This window comes from Felis catus, chromosome F2 (assembly GCF_018350175.1).
Source record: "Felis catus isolate Fca126 chromosome F2, F.catus_Fca126_mat1.0, whole genome shotgun sequence".
NCBI classification, from domain to species: Eukaryota; Metazoa; Chordata; class Mammalia; order Carnivora; family Felidae; genus Felis; species Felis catus.
In genome coordinates, this window is record NC_058385.1 from 60,816,790 (window position 1) to 60,839,206 (window position 22,417).

Consider the following 22,417-nt stretch of genomic DNA (forward strand, 5'->3'; position numbering starts at 1 on the left):
AGAATTATATAATAGAACCAATTTTCTTACAAATCAATTCTCACTCTGACACAAATAATAAGCTCACATAATCTAAACGTACACCTGAAACTCCTGGAGTCTGAAGACATGTCCAAAATGTCCATTTTTGACTTCAGGTCATGGCTCCGAAAGGTCTGGAATCCAGGAGCAGCTTCAAACAGTATCACCTCAATTCAAGGTCATTATAGAGGAAGTGATCCTATTAACTTTTGTTAACAGGAGGATAATTTCCTGACACAGATGATAAAACCATCAATAACATAGAGATAAAGTCCTCAATTACCTGAAAACCTGAAAGCAGGCCACTCCCTTGACAATTTCTTAAATTCTCAAGATGGTTCCTGAACAAAACATCTCATTAAGTCAAGGGAAGCAACAATGGGAACATGTATCCAAGAAGGATCTGTTTGGTAACAGAAAAATCAAAGAGAACCCAGACTCCAGCACTACCTAATTTTCCTCAACCAGAAGGATATACCAAATAACCTCTAATAGAATACTGGCTCTTGCATTACTCTCTCCTTTAACATTTCCATAAAGATAAAGAGGTAACAATGCCAGGTTAGACAGGCAATTAATTTAAAGGTTCACAGTATCAGTAATCATTAATAATAACTCCTAGAAAGTAATTCCCACAATTATGTTAGGAGAAAGGACTATAATCACTTTACAAATAAGAATACAAAAATAGAAATAGCTAAAGGTTACACATCCAGGAAGTGGAAGAGCCAAGATTCAAACCAAGTCAAACTCCAAAGCTGTGTATTTTAACTTTAATCACAAGGAGACTTATGTTCATAGTAATAATTCAGTAATTAAAACAATGGATTAGTCATAGACTTTGGATGAACAGACCCCATAAAGGTACTATATCAACAAGATCCAGACCTCTTAAGGATCGCAAGCAGGAAGGAGAAGAGGTTTTTTATTATTTTATATTTTTTTTTACATTTATTCATTTTTGAGAGATAGAGACAGAGCACAAGTGGAGGAGGGGCACAGAGAGAGGGAGACACAGAATCCGAAGCAGGCTCCAGGCTCTGAGTTGTCAGCACAGAGCCCAACGTGGGGCTCGAACTCACAAACCGTGAGATCATGACCTGAGCCGAAGTCAGATGCTCAACCGAATGAGCCACCCAGGCGCCCTAGGAGGGAAAAGAATTTAATGTGGAAGAACCTCAACTAATTAAGACCTTCAAGAGTATGAAATGAAGAAAGTGCACAATTTTACACATTCCTTTAGAAAAGACCTCTCTACTTAAAAGGCACAAAATGAGCTTTGAGAGTCGTGCAGGTATGGGTAGGAGTTCCAGCTCCAACACTTACTGGCTGTCACGTTGCAAAAGCTATTCATTCTTCCTAAGTCTTTGATTTCTAATTTGCAACATGGAGCTGTCCAAAGCAATACTGACACCATTAAAAATGAGATAATGTATAGTAAATACTTCACACAGGGTCTGACGTAATAAATGATCAATATTATTGATTTTTGTCAAAAAAAAAAAAAAAAAAGCAGAACTATGGGGCTCCTGGGTGGCTCAGCTGGTTAAGCATCTGACTTCGGCTCAGGTCATGATCTCAAGGTTCCTAGGTTCGAGCCCCAGCTGTACTGACAGCTCAGAGCCTGAAGCTGATTCTATGTGTGTGTGTCTCTTTCTGCCCCTCCCCCGCTCATGTGCGTGCGTGCGCTCTCTCTCTCTCTCTCTCTCAAAAATAAACATTAAAAATCAAAAAAAAAAAAAAAAACGGAGAACTATTTAACTCCTATTCATTCAACTTACCTCTTGGCTACAATTATTGTCACACTTAAAAAAGAAACACAGATGACCAAGAAGAGATAAAGAGAACTAATAAAAAGTTATTATAAACACACCTACCAACTTGTCTAGGTTGCCTAGGTTGTAGATACTTAATCCTATTAATGAGATCGCTGAATCACTGTTGAAATCAAAGTAAATGAGAGATGCTAGAAGACTGCAAAGCTTAATGTAGATGTTTGGACAAACTCCAGAGCTGATTCCTCAACAGCTGGTGCTCGTGTGTGCAAAGGAGTGTTGCTAACAAGTACCCAGCAGTTTCACAAAGAAGCCAAGCCAAAACAACCTTATTTCCTTTTACAAATAAAACTGGGATGTTAAAAAATTATTATTATAATTGAAAAAGAGTTATCACAGTTAAAAAATAACTTATACCGTAACACTGACAACGCTAATAATAATGAACTATAAAGGGATGGGGGGTAGGAGGGCAATGCAACCAAACAGCACAGCAGCTTGATATGCCTGGCCAAAGAGTCAATGCAACTTCATACAGCATCAACAGAAGTACAGTGCTCCAACTAAGAGAAACTATCACCTCTTTTCAGCATCACTGACCTATGCTATTCACTTCTCTATAGGATCAGAGAGAAAATTTACAGTAATAGTATCCAACTGAGAGAAAGGAGAAGCACATGGTTTAACTACCTGCTAAAGATGATCAACATAAGTAAGTGTACACAGGAAGGGGTATTGTAAGAGAGAAAGCTTAAAACCCTGTGATGAGAACTACTTCAATAAATTCAAATCTCTCTCCACAGCGGGGACAATCACAAAGAGCACTTTCTAAACAGTGAGGCACTAGAGGATGTGTCTTACTTTGAAAGGCAAAATAAGGGCCACAGATGACAGTATCAGGAAACAAGACTTAAATTTTAAGGGTGAATTCTAACATTTAAGGTTATCCAAAATAAAAAGACCTAAGGAAAGGCTTGGTGATCACTAAAGTAATTTCCAACTCTAGTATCTGTCATCTTGCCATTGTAATATAATCTCATAAAAGAGAGCATTCAAAAATTTAAAAAAAAAACATTTTTATCAAAACTAAGCTAACTCTTTTTTCACTTTGACATTTTATGCTCTTATTTCCTATATACGTGCTAAAATCTCAATTCTTTAGTTCAAAAAATAATGTAATGGACTTGCAATTCAAACTTGAGAGATGTCAAAAGGAAATTCCTGATCAGAAGTAACAAATTTACATACAAGCTTTTGATATTCTACAGAAATAACAAGAATTTACTGTTTAAATAAAAATGTTGCATAGATTTTTGGTATTTACAACACAAAAATCCATGTTCTGCTCATGGTCTCCCCTCTTAAATATTCTCATAAAAATGAAGAGACGTTTTATTCGCCCATCTTCAACATCCAAACAGGTACTGGCACATAAAAGATAACTCAAAAAGATCTGCTGAAGGACTGAATGCTGAACATTTATCAATCACTTCTATCAAACACTCCAGTCAGTGTCTTACATGCAATGACTCACTTAATCCCTAAAAGTACTCTATGAAGTCAGTAATATTTCTTCATTTATTTGACAGATGAGGAAACAGATATTCTGACACAAAATTACTAAATCAGGGAGGGGAGATAGGATTTCAAATTTCAAGGTACTTTTAATTACTTCATAGTAAGTGAGTAACTTTTTAGTAACGAGGATGAAACAGACAGAATGCAGGGGCAACAGCTCTTGAGGAAGCCCCTGTAACTAGGTTGCAGAAGCAAAGTTTTGTGCAAGAAGTAGAAAAGTTCAGTGTAAGGTTACAGGGTCAGGCAGCAAAAAGACTCTAAGAGAATGGTGTTAGAGGTCAAATGTTTTGTGCCCTCATCACTAGAAGTAGCATCAACAGGAAACCGCCATTAGTTGCTAGAATGCAATACAGCTTCTAATCTTCAGCAGCACTATTCTCACAAGCCACAAGATGGGAATGTTCTGCCACAAAAGTCCTGTTTCAGTCAAGCTCATCCCCCTTTCACTTCCTTGCACTCCAACCAAACCATATGCCTCTGTCCCTAAAACAGTGCTGGTATATTTTTAATTAACCCTGTTTGTCATGCTTCCTCTTACTTTTAAAAACAGATACATGAAAGCTTAATATTCTCCAAAACAAAAACATACTCCTATATTTTGTTTAAGTGTTCATAAATGACCCCACATACTCAAGAGCTCTATTATCACTTGTTCTTAGCTTACCAAAATGGCCCGTGAGGTCTTTTTTTTTTTTTAAATAAATGAAGAGAAGTCTTCACCCTGGCTACATATTAGAGCTGTCACTATTAAACACAGAACAAAACAAAAAAACAAAAACAAAAACCACCACAGACACAAAAAGCTGATGCCTGAATCCAACCTCTGAGTTAACTGATCTGGGCTGAGATTCATATATTGATTTGTGGGGATTTTGTTTCTTTATGGTTTTGTTTTAGATTCTCCAGGTGATTCTAACATCCTACTTCATTCTAACTTTTAATGTGGAAGTATGGGCCAGGCTTCCTCTTTTTAGTTCCTCAGATGACTGAAATGCACACAACTGGTTAAAACAAAGTTTCCTTTCCTGTTTTAAGACTCCCTGTGTTGATAAACAGTGAGAATACTGAGAAACACAGACCCAAAAGGGAACATTTTATTTATAAAAGCAGAAATATAAATATAAAATATAAATATATTTTATAAATACATATATATTTATACATATAAATCATAAATTATATAAATATATAAATTCTAAATACAAATATAAAAAGGAGAAATATCCTCCCAATAAGAGGAACTCAAGCCCTACTTGGAAGAATCTCTACAGCACAGAGATGAGAAGGAAGGAAGGTAATGCCAACAATCCATGCGAGAAGTATCAAGTGTTCTCTAAGACCTATGCCCCATACTTAAAACTGCATATGAACTGGGACGCCTGGGTGGCTCAGCTGGTTAAGAGTCTGACTCTAGGTTTCAGCTCAGGTCATGATCTGGAGGTTTGTGGGTTCGGGCCCCACACAGGGCTCTGTCGCCTGCGGCGGAGCCTGCTTGGGATTCTCTCTCCCTCTCTCTCTGCCCCTCCCTCACTCATACCGTCTCCATCTCTCTCAAAATAAATAAACTAACTTAAAAAAAAAAAAAAAAAGAAACAAAAAACAAAAACCCTGCTTATGGGCTACTGTTGACCAGGTTTGTTTATCCTATAAATTCATGGGTAAATAAAAATTTTCCTACAAATTAAGTCTAAAGGATGGAAACATATTAGCCAGTAGAATTACCAAATTCTTCTACACCCCCAAACTTTGCCATACTCTGGGTCTAAGTGTTTAATAACCTACTTGATTTGCCCTGCGAAGTAAGTACTGGTCTCTGAATATGACAACTCTCCCTAGAATGGGTCTCCCAGCTTTCTGAGGTTTGCACATTCTCAAGCTGGGTGGATCTTAGAAAGGAATCTCAACTTGCAAGATAGTAAACAGATGTCTTGTCTGCTGAAATTACCCTAGAGGAAACATTTTTTCTACTATTGTTTATTATTCAGTGAAGATAATTTGAAAGAGCAAAGTAAACTACTTCATCATCTCTAATGAACACAATACTAATTTTTAAAGTGTCTAGCTTTCTAAAACAATAAAAACCTAACTCTGCCCAAAATGTTATACACAACAAAGTATTCTCAATATTATAGGATAAAATATGAACAATCTAAAATATGCAAATAAATTAATTATACCAGAAGTCCACAAACCTAAAATCTGAGTAATAAGTATGATGGATAAAATCTTCCATCCTCCCTGAAAAGAAACATTTAGCACAATCTCTAAGACCCATCAAAATCTTACCAAACTCAATTCCGTACCAGGGAACAATTTAAATCGGACCAAAATAAAGATTATGCTGTCTGATGAATTAGAGTAATTTTCTATCAAATATGATATCTGCAAAGACCAGTTACTACAGACAGATTTGGAAGCTGTGCACAGAATCACCAGAATTGTTATTTTGGGCTTCTTTCATTCACTCATTTATCCATTCACCTAGGTATGTGCTGAATGACTTGTACAGGCCAGTTACCTCTGACAGGCCAACTGAGAAAATGAAACTAAAATCAAACACATAAAAAAGTATTTACTTTGATAGGGTTTATATTTTGGAATAGCAAATCTCAAAAGTTTTTAATCCTAAAGTTCCTTTTAACACTCTTAGAAATTACTGAGGACCTGAAAGAATTTTCACGTTGATATTTACATATTAGAAATTCAAAACGAAAAATGTTCAAAATAATTTATTCACTTAAAAACAGTAACGGGGCGCCTGGGTGGCTCAGTCAGTTGAGCGACCAACTTCGGCTCAAGTCATGATCTCACAGCTCATGAGTTCCGAGCCCCACATCAGGCTGTGCTGACAGCTCAGAGCCTGTAGCCTGCTCCGGATTCTGTGTCTCCCTCTCTCTCTGCCCCTTCCCCACTCATGCTCTGTCTCTGTCTCAGAAATAAATAAACATTAAAAAATTTTTAGAAAATAATAATAATAAATAAAAACAACAATAACAAATGTATTACATGCTATCACAAAATACATTTGTTAGAAAAATAACTTTTCCAAAATAAAAGCAATCGGGATATAAAAAATGACAGTTTCACATTTCTGTGTAACATTCACATTTTCAAAAAGAAATTTTAATCAGGATAGAAGAACACTGTTTCACATTTCTTGTGAATCCTATTAATGTCTAGTTTAATAAAAGACAACAAGATTCTCATATCTGCTTCTGCATTCAATCTTTTAATATCACACATCATGTAGCATCCAGAAACTTCCATTAAACACTCATTCAAGAGTGAGAGTAAAAATGACAAATAATGTTTAAATATTACTATGAAAATAGTTTAGACTTCAGAGGCCCTCTATATAAAAGTGTAGGGGCTTCCCTCACTTTAAGAACCAGAACAACCATTAAGGTGAATGTGATTACAGATTGTGAATTGCACTCTGAAGAAAATAAAAAGGAGAGTAAAAGGTAGGTAACCTTAAAGAGCATGGTCCAGGACAGGCCTCTCTGAGATGACACCTGAGCAGAGAAAACTGAAGAACAAGCAAGTGAGCTTGGGTGAAGCCAATATTTGCGAGCTATGGATTTTAAATAATAGTTTAAACAGAAATGCTAATATTTACTTTTCATGAAGCACACAAGTCATACTTCAGCAGAACAAAAAGGCCTAGAGATGGATGAACACTAGCACTGTAGTAGCACACTTGCGTGTTTTTACCAAAAGCACTGGCATATAAATAATAAACCCAAACAGCTATGTCTTAAGATACCATTACATAATTCAAGATGAGCAATTTCAATTAATTTTTGTTAATTATAAAACAATATATTAACAAAATCCTTTCAAGAAATATTACCAAGACTTTAATCAGCAATATTTACAATACCAGTGTCAGAGGTGATCTTTACCTGGTAAAATTATGTCTATGAAGCTACCACACAAAATTCCTCTGTCAAAGGTAGCAACTCTAAGAAAGTTCAGGGTCAAAAAGTAAACTACTTAAGAACTATATCTGGAACTGTTAGGCCTTGCAATATGCCAATTTGAGTACATGAAAGATATGTAGAAATGTTAAATATGCTATATTTCTAAAAAAGTTTAAATAACCAACCAAGTGAGACAAAGAAATCAACAACCAGAGCATTAACCTGTGAGTTAACACAGGAGTGCCCAAAGGTGCATCAGACCTAGGTCTAATACCCAAGAGCTAGGAGCTGAATTGCAATCCAATCTCTGTCCTGGATCGTAAGATGGTGTCCTGAACTTCCAAGTCAGGAAAGTGGAAACCAAGACCTTTCCAAACAGTTACAGCTCTATGAAAAAGTACTGGTGGAAAGGTAGAAAACAGTAACTGCAGTTATCTTATAGTTAAATATAAACTTACTACTTGCTACATGACCCAAATTCCTATTCCTAGGAATTCAAGAGAAATGAAAACACATCCACACAAAGATATGTCCACAAGTGTTCATAACAGCATTACTCATAACAGCTAAAAACTGAAAGCAACCCAAAAGCCCACCAAACTTAGATAAACAAATTCCAATATATCCATTCTATGTACTACTACTCAGCAAAACAAAAGAGCAAAAGATCAGTACAATAGAGAGGAATCTCAAAAACATTATATGAAATGAAAGAAGTCAAACAAAATGCTATGTACTGTAGGATTCATTTTTATGGAATTCTGGAAAAGGCAAAACAAAACCCCTAGGTAGTTAATCGCCTGAGGCCAAGGTGAAGGGAAGGATACTGACTGCCGAAGGGCACACTCTTTAGGGTGAAGCAACTATTTCACACCTTGAAGTGGTGGGGACTATGTAGTTGTTTACAGCTACAAAAGTTCATCACACTATACACCTAAAATAAGTGGATTTTATTATGCATAAATAATACCTTAACTTTAGAAACCTGTACACATTTGTAAAAGTCTGATGAAGAAACAATTCATATGAGCCACTACTAATTTTTTCTCAATTTAGAGTTCAAAGATCCCCTGAAATGCTTATAAAGAGCTAGGTTAAAAACCACTGCTATATCCCTGCATTATGTATAAGATAAGTTTTATATAACTATATATAAACTCAAGTTTATAATAACTCATGTTTACAATAAGCCCAGGCAATCAAGAATTAAACTGTACTGTTTTAGAAGCCAAAAAAGTATAATATTTAAAAATTTCCCACTATTTTAAAATATTTTGAAATTTAATGAGATTAATTAGGTATTTAAGAGATATTTTCTACATATTTAACGCATTTTCCTGGAAGGAAGGTCTGTGGCATTCATCATACTCCCAAAGATGCCCATGACACACAAAGAGTTAGAGTTTTCAAAATTAATTAAAAAGGTATTATATACATGCAGTTATGCTTTTATGTTTGCATCAACAAGAATGGTGTGGAAGGATGTATCTTTTCTTTTTTTTTTTTTTTTTTAATTTTTTTTTTCAACGTTTATTTATTTTTGGGACAGAGAGAGACAGAACATGAACAGGGGAGGGGCAGAGAGAGAGGGAGACACAGAATCTGAAACAGGCTCCAGGCTCTGAGCCATCAGCCCAGAGCCTGATGCGGGGCTCGAACCCACGGACCGCGAGATCGTGACCTGGCTGAAGTCGGACGCTTAACCGACTGCGCCACCCAGGCGCCCCAAGGATGTATCTTTTCTTATGAATTTCTGTTACTGCTTACTTACTTATAATAAGCATGCATTTGTTTTCAATTCAAAAAACATCAAATAAAGAAAAAGTTAACAGAAAAGACTTTAAAATCCAGCAGTCACTGCAATTTACTACATGAAGTCTCACCAAAGAAACCTAATTTCTTTTTGACAGTGCTACTGAGTTGACACAATATGGACACATCTTGATTTAAGTATATTTTTTTAGGTATGTTAAAAAGGGAGGGGGTTGGGCTGAATAAGTGGCTTTGAAAGGAGAAGATGAAAAAATACACACTATAAAGCCTGAGCACCTGCTGACTTTAAATTCTAATCTCTTGCTGATATGGTTACACTTCAACTTTATTCACAGATGCCACTGCACTCACATACACAAATGACTGGACAATATGCATATACACACACTATCAAGGTGAAAGAAGTAACTTCTGGATATACAGACTGGTTTTCAACAAGCAGATCTGTTTAAGAGAAGCCTAATGTAAACCAATTACAAATCAGCAAACTATCAATTCAAACTTTGAGCAAATAGCAATAAAGCTTCACCAAGAAAAGCAGCATGTTTCCCACTGTCCCTGGAGGAGACATCAAAAGGATCTGTTTAAAGTTGTTAGAATTAGGGACATAAGGAGTTTTACATTGTTAGAACTATACCATCATGTTTAACCTTCCTTTATAAAGTTAAGTTCATAAGGAATGTTCACAGGCTGCAAACTCTATTATGTGTACCTAGAATAAGAAAACACTAAATCCACTAGTTCATCTTTTTAAACAGCTAATGGTATTTAATAATCACAGTAGTATTTTAGCTACAGTACTATTAAATAAATTAGACTCTGGTTATAGGAAGATGCTATTAGCTAAATATAACAGGTATGCAAATCGTTTGTAACAGGGCTTCTCAGGCAATCGGTGGTGAAGAACTCATTTTCCTCCAGTCCCTCACAGACCAATACTGCAGTAAAAAAATAAAACTTGTAAGGAAAGTGACATTTTAAAGAAAGACACAGAAAATACAAGCCCAAGGATCATACTCTGGCTATCACAGCAACATCATGCTGCAATACAAGTTTCGAAACAATCCCAATCCTGTGCTTATCTCACACAAACCACAAACAGTTCACAAACCATACCCTTACTTTAGGTAGCACTGGGTTTACAGGGGAGGTAACATTAGGCAGATAGACCATTTCCTCCTAACTCCAGAAGCTGGAAATTCAGACTTTATAACCAAACACTTCTTAATTTATGTCCCTGGTATGAAGTCTCTCAAAATATGACAGTATTCCAACAGATGGAACTCCAAACTGTGTGGCTATCAAACCCATAGTTTCTCTACCACTCCATGCTGCTTCTATAGGAGAGAACAGGCATACCCCTTAGATGGCGTCAAACCACTATTCTCTCAGTCTGATTCCACTCTGAACAATATATTTCTAACAGGGGTAAAAACAAATCTATTTCAGCAGCAGGAGCCCACTTTCAATCGTAAGCTCTGTAAGACAAAACAAAGTAAATTATCCAGAGACTGTGCCCAGCTGAAGCCCCCACATTCACACTTGATTTGCTGTCTTCCATTTGTTGTACAAAGTAACTCTAAAACTAAACTTTATTTCTTTAAAAAAAAAAAAAAAAATGTTCAAGTGAGAGAGAAAACTTTAGTAAAAGCTTAAAAATTAATTCTTATCAATGTATACACAAATGTGAACCTCTGGTCTGTACAAACAGAAAAATCATATAGCATAGTTGAGAGGCTGGGGCACTAGAACTCAAAGTTTGAGTGCCAGCTCTGTGGCCTTAGGCAAGTTAACTAGATAGGATCACCTACCTCCTGGGGAGATAAGTCAGTCAGTGCCCATCTCACAGCACTGCTGCAAGGATTAAAAAACAATACACCCAAAGTACCCAGCCCACAGGCCTAGCTACTGCTTCAACTACTATAATAAACATTTCACATAACCCATTCACTCATCCATCCACCTATCGAACAAATATTTAGTGACTAGAACATGCAAGGTATCTTCATGGCACTGACACTGGTTTCCCCAGACTGTTCAGTTTATTTCTGAGATCTTCTTTCAGACTAGTAAGATGTAAATATAGCTCATTAAAAATCAACTACCTGACAACAAAGTTCCAATTTTGTTGACTTATCAGTCATCTTGATCTAGAGCTATCTGTATATACCACAAGGTTTCAAAAGATTTTTTGAAATCTGCTTTAAAAAGGCGAAGGTAAGAGTAAATTGACTTCTTTGAAACAGCGGTGAATGTTGGGGCGCCTGGATGGCTCAGCTGGTTGAGTGTCCGACTTCGGCTCAGGTCTTGTTCTCCCAATGTGTGAGTTCGAGCCCCATGTCGGGCTCTGTGCTGACAGCTCAGAGCCTGGAGCCTGCTTCAGATTCTGTGTCCCCCTCTCTCTCTGCCCCTTCTCTGCTCAAGCTCTGTCTCTCTCTGTCTCAAAAATAAATAAAAACACTTAAAAAAAATTTAAAAAAAGAAACAGTGGTGCATGCATGTGTTTATGTATGTACAGAGGTTCCCTTAAAAACATCATTATCCATGGGGCGCCTGGGTGGCTCAGTCAGTTAAGCAACAAACTTGGGCTCCGACCATGACCTTACCGCTTGTGGGTTCGAGCACCGCATGGGCTCTGTGCTGACAGCTCAGAGCCTGGAACTTGCTTTGGATTCAGTGTCTCACCCTCTCTGCCCCTCCCCCCATGCACACTTTCTCTCTCACTCTCAAAAAATAAATAATAAACATTAAAAAAAATTTTTTTTAATTAAAAAAAAATCACTATCCTGCTAAAAAAGTAAGGACTAGATCCCCTCCACAAGAGTTTCTTAGGTCTGAAATAAAAAGGCAAGGCCCAACTGCACCAGTTGCTGGCCATTTGGAGAAGAGGTCAGGGGTTCCTAGGCTGGCTTTATTCCAGTTTTGTAGATTCTGGGAGGTAAGGTCCACAGCCTGAATTTCTCACATCAATCACTGTCAAAGAACAGCCAGTACCATAGAAGAATTTTAGTCTCAAAGAAACTGTAATGCCACAGAATCTCCCCTTAGCATATTCTGTAAAGTCAATAACTAGACTTTCATTTAATTCTGGCTTCTTTCACTGACTGACCTGTGAACTTGGCAGTTTTCTTATTTGGTTAAGCCTAGATCATTTTTTTCTAACACTGAATAAAGAAGGTAGTTACTGCCAAAATGTAAATTCAAAAAGCAGAAAGCAGCATTAGTCTTAAATTTAACACATTTTATGGCTCAAGTGGGATAGGGGTTCCATTTCATAACTGGCTGAGTCAAATAATAAATAGGATTTAAATCACTGCTGTTCAGTTTTGATGTGAAAGAAATGTAAGTAACTTCAATAGCAAAAAAAAAAAAAAAAAAAAATTTTTTTTGCTCCTGATACATATGGGATTAGTTGCAATGCTCCAAAACACTTCATCAATATCACCTCTATAATATTTCAGTTGAAAGAGCATACTTCATTATTATTCTCTTGGATCTAATGTTCATCGATGGTCCACAGTTTTGAAGTTAAATCATCTAATAACTTGGGAAAAGGGGGAGAAGGGCAAAGCAGTCTCAAGAATTTTAGCAGAGTAACACTGCTCTCCTCACAAAAATTACTCGTGAGAAGAGTACAATGATGTAATCAAACATACAAAAGTATAATCGCAATTAAATGTTAAATGATGAGGTTTTATTTTTAACATTAAGTTTATACTTTACCAACTCAATACACATAACCGATCTGCAAATTTTCCCACGTGTAGCTGGAAAGGAGTTTTTCCAAAGTAAAATGAGTGATAAAAAAGCTAAGCTGGAATAAATTTATGTCCTCTCACATACAAAACAAACCAAAAAATTTCAAAACTGTTCTCTACTTCCTAACACATTTACGTTTGTTATCCTGGGGAGCAGGAACCACAGTTTAATTAGAAGGCCTTTAAGTGATCTAGGGGCACCTGAATTACTATTTATTTCTGCTTCCTTAACAGGAGGCAGTGCTGGCTAAAATAAGTTGAGAAGGAAACACTAAAAAGAGTAACTGTGACTGCCTCTGCGAAGAGGGTGGTTGAAGACAGGAATGAAAAGTGAGAGCTTCTTTTAATACATACTCTTTTTGTCTTTTAATTTGTATACCATATGCACCCAAATGGCTGTTTAATTAAATAGGCTTAATATATTAAAAGGACTTCAGTTTTCCAGTATAAAAAATACACCACAGTGATACCAGGAGAAGGTGATTATTCACCTTCTTTCTCAAGAGGTCTCTCAGAACTGAACTGAAGATTATGCATTTCTACACAAAATATAAAACAGGGGTTTTCTTCTATCCAAAAAGAAAAGATTTTGGTTTTAACTGTTTTAAAGGCTACTCTTAAACCAAATTTGAAAACAGTACTACAACCCCTCATTTGGAGGCTAACAACAAAAGGTAAAGAAGATCTTAATAGTCAAGCTATCAACTTGGATTTTATTTTGTAATGGGGATTTTCCAAAGGGTTTTTGCATTACTATCCTTTACCTACTCAGCACCATTGTGTGTGATGGCCAAGTACAAAATAGATTCTGTAAGACCTGTCACAAGAGAGTTTTGCAGTAATTCAGAAAGGAAAGTGAGAAATGAATAGTGCAGACAACACAGTTACAGACTCACTATGTAAGTGAGTGATCTTAAGAGAATCCGAGGGAAAGCCTACAGGGCAATCAAAGATGATACCAGAAGTCTGGGTGACTTGGGCAGATGGTGATGGCACTAACAGACAACAGGAAGTATTTTATTGACTTGAATCATAGTAACAAGTATGTTAGCATACTAACATGCACACTTAATTTGCACACTTAATTTTAAAAATAAAGACTAAGATCTGTAAAACTCTTAACTTTCCATTAGTAATAGTGCCAAGAAGCAGCACTCCAATACTCTGTACATGGGAAAAGAAACTGTACTATACAACTATTCTGGAATAATTTGGCAACATGCTTTAAAATCATGCATAACCTTCAAGCCATTAACTTCAGCTCCAGGTATTTATTAAAGCACAGGAAAAACACTAGAAAAGTAAACCCCAAAATCCTAACAGTGCTACCTATACTCATATTATGAGCTTATAAACTGAGTAATTTTCCTTCTGGGTTTTCTTTGTGTGTAATTTCTCCAAACTTCCCTTACAACGAATATATACAGTTTTTGGTTAAAATAATCATAGTTTAGCACATTACTATTGTCCCATAGATAAACAAACATTTTCTACTTACATCAAATGAAGCTAGTTGGGGACAAGGATAGAAGTATAGAAGGTACTGAGAAAAAAAATTTCTTATTTATCATCAGGACACAATGAATAACCTGTGATGTTTAGGTACTATTTGGGGTAAAAAATAAAATTTTATGCCAAAATACAGTGGCTATTCAGACTCAAACAGTAAAAGTTTTATATTTTGACTAAGTTAATACTGAATTACCACTATTTTACTGAATCAATTTTTTCTCTTCTATTTTTGGGCTTGGTACCAACGTTAACAAAAATACAGGGTACTACTCTGGCATAAGCCAGTCTCCATTTCAGCCCTTTCAGTTTTATTGAAACAAATACAGTTTGTCACCATATAGATGGAGATGTATATTACACTGTACTTTTCCTATTAAATCTAACCTTTACGGGATATAACCATTTTACAGTATAACAGTCCTTTATGGGAACAATTAGGGCTATTTTCTCTTTAAGTATATTTTCTTATATCTTGCCCAAGGAAATAATATCCAAGTACCATAATTTAAATGATATTTTACAAAAAACATTTATGAACTAATGTCCAAGAGAAAAGCAAATACCACCAAGTTTTCATGTTAAGTGCTGAAGTCAGAAGCTTTCATCTTAAGAAACTAAGGTAGACTTGGTAAAGTACAGGTGAGAATATCTGACCACAAAATAAGAGTGGCAAAGACCCTCACCAAAGCCTAATGCTTTGTAGAGGCTTGTCTCCCCAGTATGAAGACTAGGACTGAGCTAAAAGCCCAGAAAAATGTTGCCGAGACTTAAAATACCTGGTGTTGCTCAGCAAAGCTCTTGAAATCTCGGATATTAAGCTGAAGATCAGAATTTATAATTATATAGGGGCTAGCTGGAGCCAAAGGTGACAAGAAAACAAAAGATGAAAAACCAGTAAATATTGTGCACCCACAGCCTTTTAATGTCAAAACAGGCATTTGAAGAGTTAACATATGCCATCTCATCTGGGCCAGATATGCTACAACTGAAGTTAAAATCTTTTGTTATCTTCCATTACTTGGTAACACATGGAGTTTGGAATCCCACTGTAACTAATACCAACTATTTAAATCAATACCAACTACAAAAACTGTCACTAGCAATAATTAAACATCAATAGGAAATTATATATATTAAGCTGCTATTTATTACAGTAAGAAGGCCATGTGTTATCCTCATATTAAAGAAGAAATTAAGGCCCAGAGATGCTCATTTATTAAATCAGGCGATCTCATGGATCGCCTCCATGAGAAATACCATGTAAGCTGGGCTCCTTAAACTATCCCAAGGCAGCTACAAGAAACAACATTAATACAGCTTGTTATCACTAATGTATACGCCATAAGCTAAGAAATCATGGTCAGAAAGTTTTTTCAAAAAGACAATGGATTTCAATAGGCCCTGGGACCTGAAGGGAAAGGAACAAAAGTCCAGGATGTCTGCAAGATTATCTAAATCTTAAAAGCGTCCTGAGAAGTCAGACTTAGATCTGCCTACCCTAAGGAAAGTAAACTACCTTACTTAGGAATACCTACCAACACTCCTCTCAATTCTCTTTAACATTCCTCCTGTTTTCTTCAGTGTTGATCCCCCAATATCTTAAGTCTGTGTGACTGGTTGGCTAAAGACTGCCTTTTTCCAAACAAGAATATTTACTAAGTTGACTTCTTTTAGCTACAAATTATCTCCTCAAATATGACAGATTATTGGGGCGCCTGGGTGGCTCAGCTGGTTAAGCGTTTGGACTTCGGCTCAGGTCATGATCTCACGGTTTGTCGGTTCGAGCCCCATGTCGGGCTCTGTGCTAACAGCTCAGGGCCTGGAGCCTGCTTTAGATCGTGTGTCTCCCTCTCTCTCTGCCCCTCCCCTGCTCATGCTCTGTCTCTCTTTCTCTCAAAAGTAAACATTAAAAATGTATATATATATATAAGACAGATTATTAAATCTAAAGATTCCAATATATTAGCTTTCTTGTGCATTTTAAAATTTTAAGTCTGTAAGAGACCCAAGTTTTAGAAAATACACTTCCTGATGCTTGAGCAGGAACACTAGATTCATTATATTGTGAACACTGTATTTCTATTTCCCCTTATCCTGACATTCATCAAGTCACATAATCTATATGTATATGAGCTTCCTCATTTGTAAAACAGGGATAATAATGGTTCCCAAATCAGAGTTGTTACAGGGCTTTAATGCTGTAATATAAAGTACTTTAAATAGTACCTGGCACATAAGAGCAAACATCTACTGAGTCCTTACAACGTATGAAGTAGTTGTAATAATGGAAAGCAAAATGCATCAAAGATGCCAATTTGTGATATGGGTCCAAGCTCTAGAATAAATTCACTGTATGCTCTTGAAAAGCCACTCAGTTTCTATGAGTGACTAAATCATATGTATAATCCAGCTAATCCTGGTTCTATCAGCTCCTGGAGTTCCTAAAATATAATAATGTATGTCAAATTTTTTATCTACTATAAAAAGCTATTGCTTTCGATTAGGAACACCTTACTTGCCAAAGTAAAAATACAACTAAGTGGTCAAAATGTCAGACTGCACACTTAATTTAATCTCACTCAGAGTGTGTGTTTGGTCTCACTTTAAAAATAATGCTGGGGCGCCTGGGTGGCTCAGTCGGTTGAGCGTCTAACTTCAGCTCAAGTCAGGATCTCACAGTTCGTGAGTTCGAGCCCCGCATCGGGCTCTGTGCTGACAGCTCAGAGCCTGGAGCCTGCTTCAGATTCTGTGTCTCCCTTTCTCTGCCTCTTTCGCGCTCATGCTCTGTCTCTCTCTGTCTCCCAAAAATGAATAAACGTTAAAAAAAAAAAAATTTTTAAATAATGCTAACAAGACTGCTTATCTGGTTTTCCATCATAGCAAATGAGAAGCTGGAAATAAAAAGGGTAAAAGCCATACAAGTTTAACAACAAAAACAAAACCAAAAAAAAAAAAAAAAAAAATGCAGCCAATTAGAAAAATAAATTACTCAAGGCACCTAAAATTCAAAAACAGGGGACATCACAGAAATAAACACATGTGAATACCCATAGGGATTCTGGAGGACTACTGTCCAGTATGGGGCAATAAATTATGTTTTTAATGATACTAAGTCATCAAAACATGGCTAAGTGATGCAAGCCACATTCACTATTCTGACTAAAGAGGCAGAAATTTACGTAATACACTGCAAAAAGATTTATAATTAAAATGTCTAAAATGTAAACGTTTTGGTGTTTGAAAGACTTTCAAGTTATCTGGCTGAAATATACATAAAAAGCAACTTATTTAATCTTTACTGAAGTCAGAAAACTGAAAGAAGAAGCCAAGAGCCACACAATTTTTGGGGGGCCAAACTGTGTTTTACTTGAGCCATGGACTTTAGACAAGAGCTTCCATTTCATAGTTTAACAAACTGTTACCTAGTCTTTATAACTTCATGTAGTCTCCCACACACACACACACACAACGTACAGACATACATGTCATAGCACAGTACAAGCCCTTTACAAATTTGAATTATTCATTTCAGTTCACATAGCACTTCCAACATTTTCTCATTAGATCTGAGTCACCACCAGGTAAGTAAGGCAGATAACATCAACCCTTAAAGCTGTTGTGAGAATCAGACATAGACTCACCAAATCTTCCTTCACAGGGTCTTGTAAATAGCAGGTGCTCAAAAAACATTAGAGATTTTTCTTACAGGTAAGACACTGATGCTTAAAAAGAGGAAGAAATATGGGCAAGTTTATAAAGTTCACTGGTCTCACTCCCGTGTTTCTCACCAACACACCATTAATCTCTACAAAGTATTTACTGACCCAGTTTCCTCATGATTCATTTTCAAGAAAATTTCTTGTACCACAGAAGTGTATTAATCCACTCACAATATCTGAGTGCTTTCTATGGGTCGGTCACTGTTCTAGACACTTGTAAATATTGCAGTGAATAAGCCTGACATTGGTCCTGCTCTCCAGAAGCTGGTATTTTAGTGTATTTTTTTAGTGTGAGAAGACAAACAAGCAACAAATAAATAAGAGACTTTCAACAGTAACAAGGGCCTAAAAGTCAGATAAAAGGGTCAATGAACTGATGTAGCCTCTTTAGAGTAGTCAGAAAGTACCTGTGAGGAAATATCTGAGCTGACACCTGAATGACAAAGGATACAGAACTCTTACTTTTTCATTTACTAGTAACATCCTCTACCTTACTTCCAATAAAAGAGAAATGAGGTAGCCAACAACTTTAAATAAGGTAACTTTTTGCATAAAACAGAAAAACAAAATTTGAAAGGAAGTAAATTTCAGTGGTAATCACTTTTAAGCACCAGAACTATGAAAAGTACAAGTATTTTACAATTTTACCTTCAAATGATCATCTCAGTGAGAAAGGAAAAATAAACAATAAACTATCAATTAACAGTCTATGCTCACGTGCCAGGATGAGAGATACAAACGGTCACAAAAAGTTCAGATAAAGGAAGAGATCAATGTGAACCAGAACACTACTTTTCAAACATTAAGATTCCATACAGTAGATCAAGAAGGGGCCCTGAGATTCTGAAATACTGTATTTCTGCATTTCTAACAAGGTACCAGGTAAGCCCAATTCCACTGGTCTTGCTGGCCCATGGAAAGATTCAAACTGGTCCGGGGGAACAAGGTAGCTTTTACAGGAAAAGTTCAACAGGAACAATTAGTTTGATCTTTTCTAGGAACAATGAGATCACCTGACTGCAATAAAAATCCACTCTTCCATTCCCGGAGGATTCACTTAGCACCAACTCTGTGCAGGGTACAGTAAAAGTCAAATTGACAAGTCTAATGGAACGGATGATTAAAAGATTCTTGAGAGATATCATTTCACACAAGGAAAATAAGCCATCTTTAACTGTCCATTATCAGTCAGATGAGGACAATTACATCACATTCACACAATGAGATGTTCTATAGTAATGGAAATGAATTACTGTCGCTTAGTCTAGAATGGACTAATCTCAAAAACAATGTGAGATATACATATATATGACTCAGGACATGGGAGAACATGTACTATGATTTAATTCATATTTCATTAATTTTATTAATATACACAGGCAAAACTAAACAGATTATTTAGGAATACTCTATGGTGAAGCTATAAAGAAAACACAATCACTGAAACAAAGTTCACAATAGTGATTACAGGATGCAAAGAAGGGATGGGAGGAAAGGATGAAATAAGGGAATAGGCTTCAAGGATTTTCGTAATGTCCTATTTCTCACATTGAATGGCAGGTAACTGGATGTTTATTTTGTGATTATTTAAATTGTGTATTATAAGCACTATTTTTCAAGTATGATATATTTTGATATTTTTTATAGTTCTCTGCTAATGCTATCAATGATTTTTCTGAAAACTGAATCAGGGAATTAGTAGTAGTAGAGATTCTAACAACAGTGAGTTGAAGCAAAAATGGAAAAATACAACTATAGACAATTCTTTAACCATTGACTTCAAGAGGGAAAAAAGTGGGGACTAAGAATGGAGCGCAGACTGTTAAATGAAAAAGAGACAGAACTGAGCATTTTAATACAGGAGAGTCCTGACAACATTTACATGTTAAGGGGAAGGTAATATTAAAGATACAGAAGATTTGATGAAACAGGAGCAAAGGAAGGGAAGGAAGGGTTCAATACAAGAAGAAAAATTGGTCTTGTCCATTAACAAAATGCCAAGAACAAATGTGATTAAACATGAGGTCAATCATAGTCCTGTGTGGCTGGAATGTACACTTACTAAGAGGCTTGGAAAATTAACCTGAACACAAAGCAAGGGCAACATCACTGAAAACATTTCAGGAAGGAAGCTAACAAGATCTAAACTTTCACATTAAGTGAATGTTTTAATGAAAGTACGAAAGATGGACTGAAGAGGACTAGGAGAACTCGAGATACCACTAAAATAATCTGTAAAAGGTATCAGAACATGAACTAGGAATAGTATAAGAATAAAATGAAATATTGTATTCATTCATTCATCCTGTCTATGTTGGTTAAAAGGTTCCGTATTGAGAATATATCACATAAACACAGTCCCTAGCCTGCCCTCAGTAGCTTACATTTCTGTGGGGGAGACAAGAAAGCAAACAAGACAGTTACAGGCAGTGGAAAATGCTAGGAAACAGAGTGGTGTGATGGAGGATGATGCGGAGGGAACATTTGACAGGGTTGGTAAGCAAGACCTTTCTTAAAACGGGGCATTTAAGTCAACAACCTAAAGGAACAAAAGAAGCCACCAAGTAGGAAGAAATACTTGAAGTATTTCAGGAAGAGAAAACAATGAACTAAAATGTCACTGTGAATGCAGCCTAGAAAAAAGAATGAGGGGAGCTTGGAGAAAGACACAAGAATAGCAGGACCTTGAAGGATGTGGTAAGAAGTCTGTATTTTATTGCAGGTGAATGTGGTTGATGGCATATAGATGAGAAGCAAGTGAATTTGATATATTTTGGAGATGGAACCAACAGGACGTGCTGAGACTGAATGCTGGCGGTTGGGGGGAGAACAAATATAGGTTAATGCCAAAGTTTTCCGATTTGTTCAAATGGGTAGATGGTAATCCCATTTACTAATATGGGAGAGACTGAGGTAAGACCAAGGAGGGGGAGAGGGTAAGGAACGGGAGATAGCAATAATCTTATTTTGGACAAGTTAAATTTGAGATGCCTATAAAATAGCCAAATAGCGATGTCAAGCAGGCAGTAAGGTATTTAAGCGTGGCATTCAAAAACCAAGTCTGGCAAAAATTGTAAATCAGAATACAAGTAATATTTAAAGCCACAAGAAAGGAACTTAAGGAGTGTCTACTACTGTAACTTTTTGTAACACAGGTAATAATAATTAAGCAACTACGATGAAATGGTAACTTACAATGTCCCAGAGACTGTTCTAGTTATTGACACATTTTCCGGCCAATTTTAATCCTCAAAACAACTAAAATGAGGAAAATAAGTATAAAGAGGTTAACTTGGCCAATATTATTCAGCTAATTTTGGAGGTAAGACTCAAACCCAAGCAGTCTGCCTCCAGCAGTGTGCTATTACCTACTTTGTTACACTATCTCAGGCATAGACCTGATAGAATGATGCCTAAACCCAAATCCTGAGGAACTCCAACATTCACAGATGAAGAAAGGAGACGTTCACAAAAGACGTTCATTCCCACTGCATGGTTTCAGGTAAACGCTGAGCCACAAACTCAGAAGTGTCTACAAAGTAAATCTCCGCTTAGCAAGTTACAGATGTCAGGTCCCAGCAGGGAAGCAATGGAGTTTACTTTATCTTCCAAAAGCCCTAGATTCCTAGATCCTTCTGGACACCTCCTTCACCTATCTGTCTCCCCGAAGAGTCCTTCTCCAAATCCAAGCATCTCAAAACAAGACCTCAAAGATCTGTCACACTCACCCCTAGTTTCTATTCCCTATCTCAGACCTCAACTCCCCCGATGGATGGCAGAGAAAGCTGTCGCGCCTCCCAACAAAAAGTAAAGAAAGAGAAAGGTCCAAGGGGAAAACCTTGTCCCAGTCTCACCAGGCCCAGTGGCGAGGCTGCCAAGCAGCACGTCGGGCAGGACTCGACTAAGAACTGAGCTGCCCACGTGGGCCTGGGGAAACGGAACCCCACTCACCAAGCCATCTATCTGCACTTGTTTCACGGCCGAATCTCCGGACCCGCCTTTGCTTTTGCCTTTCCCCGCCGGGCCGGTGGTGGAGCTGGAAGAAGCAGCGGCGGAGCCGGTGCCTTCCTTGCGGGACGCCATCTTTCCAGACAGACAGAAAAAAAGAGAAACGTGAGTGACCGGAAGCGGAAGTACGAGCTTTACGTGACGTCATGCACAGTCCGGGGCTCGAGGGGCGGAGCTGAGAGGAAAAACTGGAGTGGGGCTCCGCCTCCCTTTTCCTTTTCCAGCCTCACCTCCTTCGCCGAAGTAATCCTCTGCGCATGTGCGCTATGTGTTTGAGGCTTTTTTTTTCTCTTTGAATGCTGTAAGACAGTAGACTTTTTAGAATATTTTACACCTTATGTTTAGTCAGT

At 36.9% G+C, this 22,417-nt stretch overlaps 1 protein-coding gene across 2 annotated transcripts in view; it reads right to left on the reverse strand.

Annotated features, from left to right (window-relative positions):
- The window catches only part of EIF3H (eukaryotic translation initiation factor 3 subunit H), a 99,590-nt gene extending 77,415 nt beyond the window's left edge, over positions 1-22,175 (reverse strand). For both annotated transcript variants that reach the window (XM_004000072.4, XM_045049538.1), the window contains exon 1: positions 22,011-22,175. In XM_004000072.4, coding sequence (XP_004000121.1) covers positions 22,011-22,142 — 132 coding nt within the window. In that variant the 5' untranslated portion in view covers positions 22,143-22,175. The remainder of the gene's footprint in view (positions 1-22,010) is intronic.
- Positions 22,176-22,417: the final 242 nt, after the last annotated feature.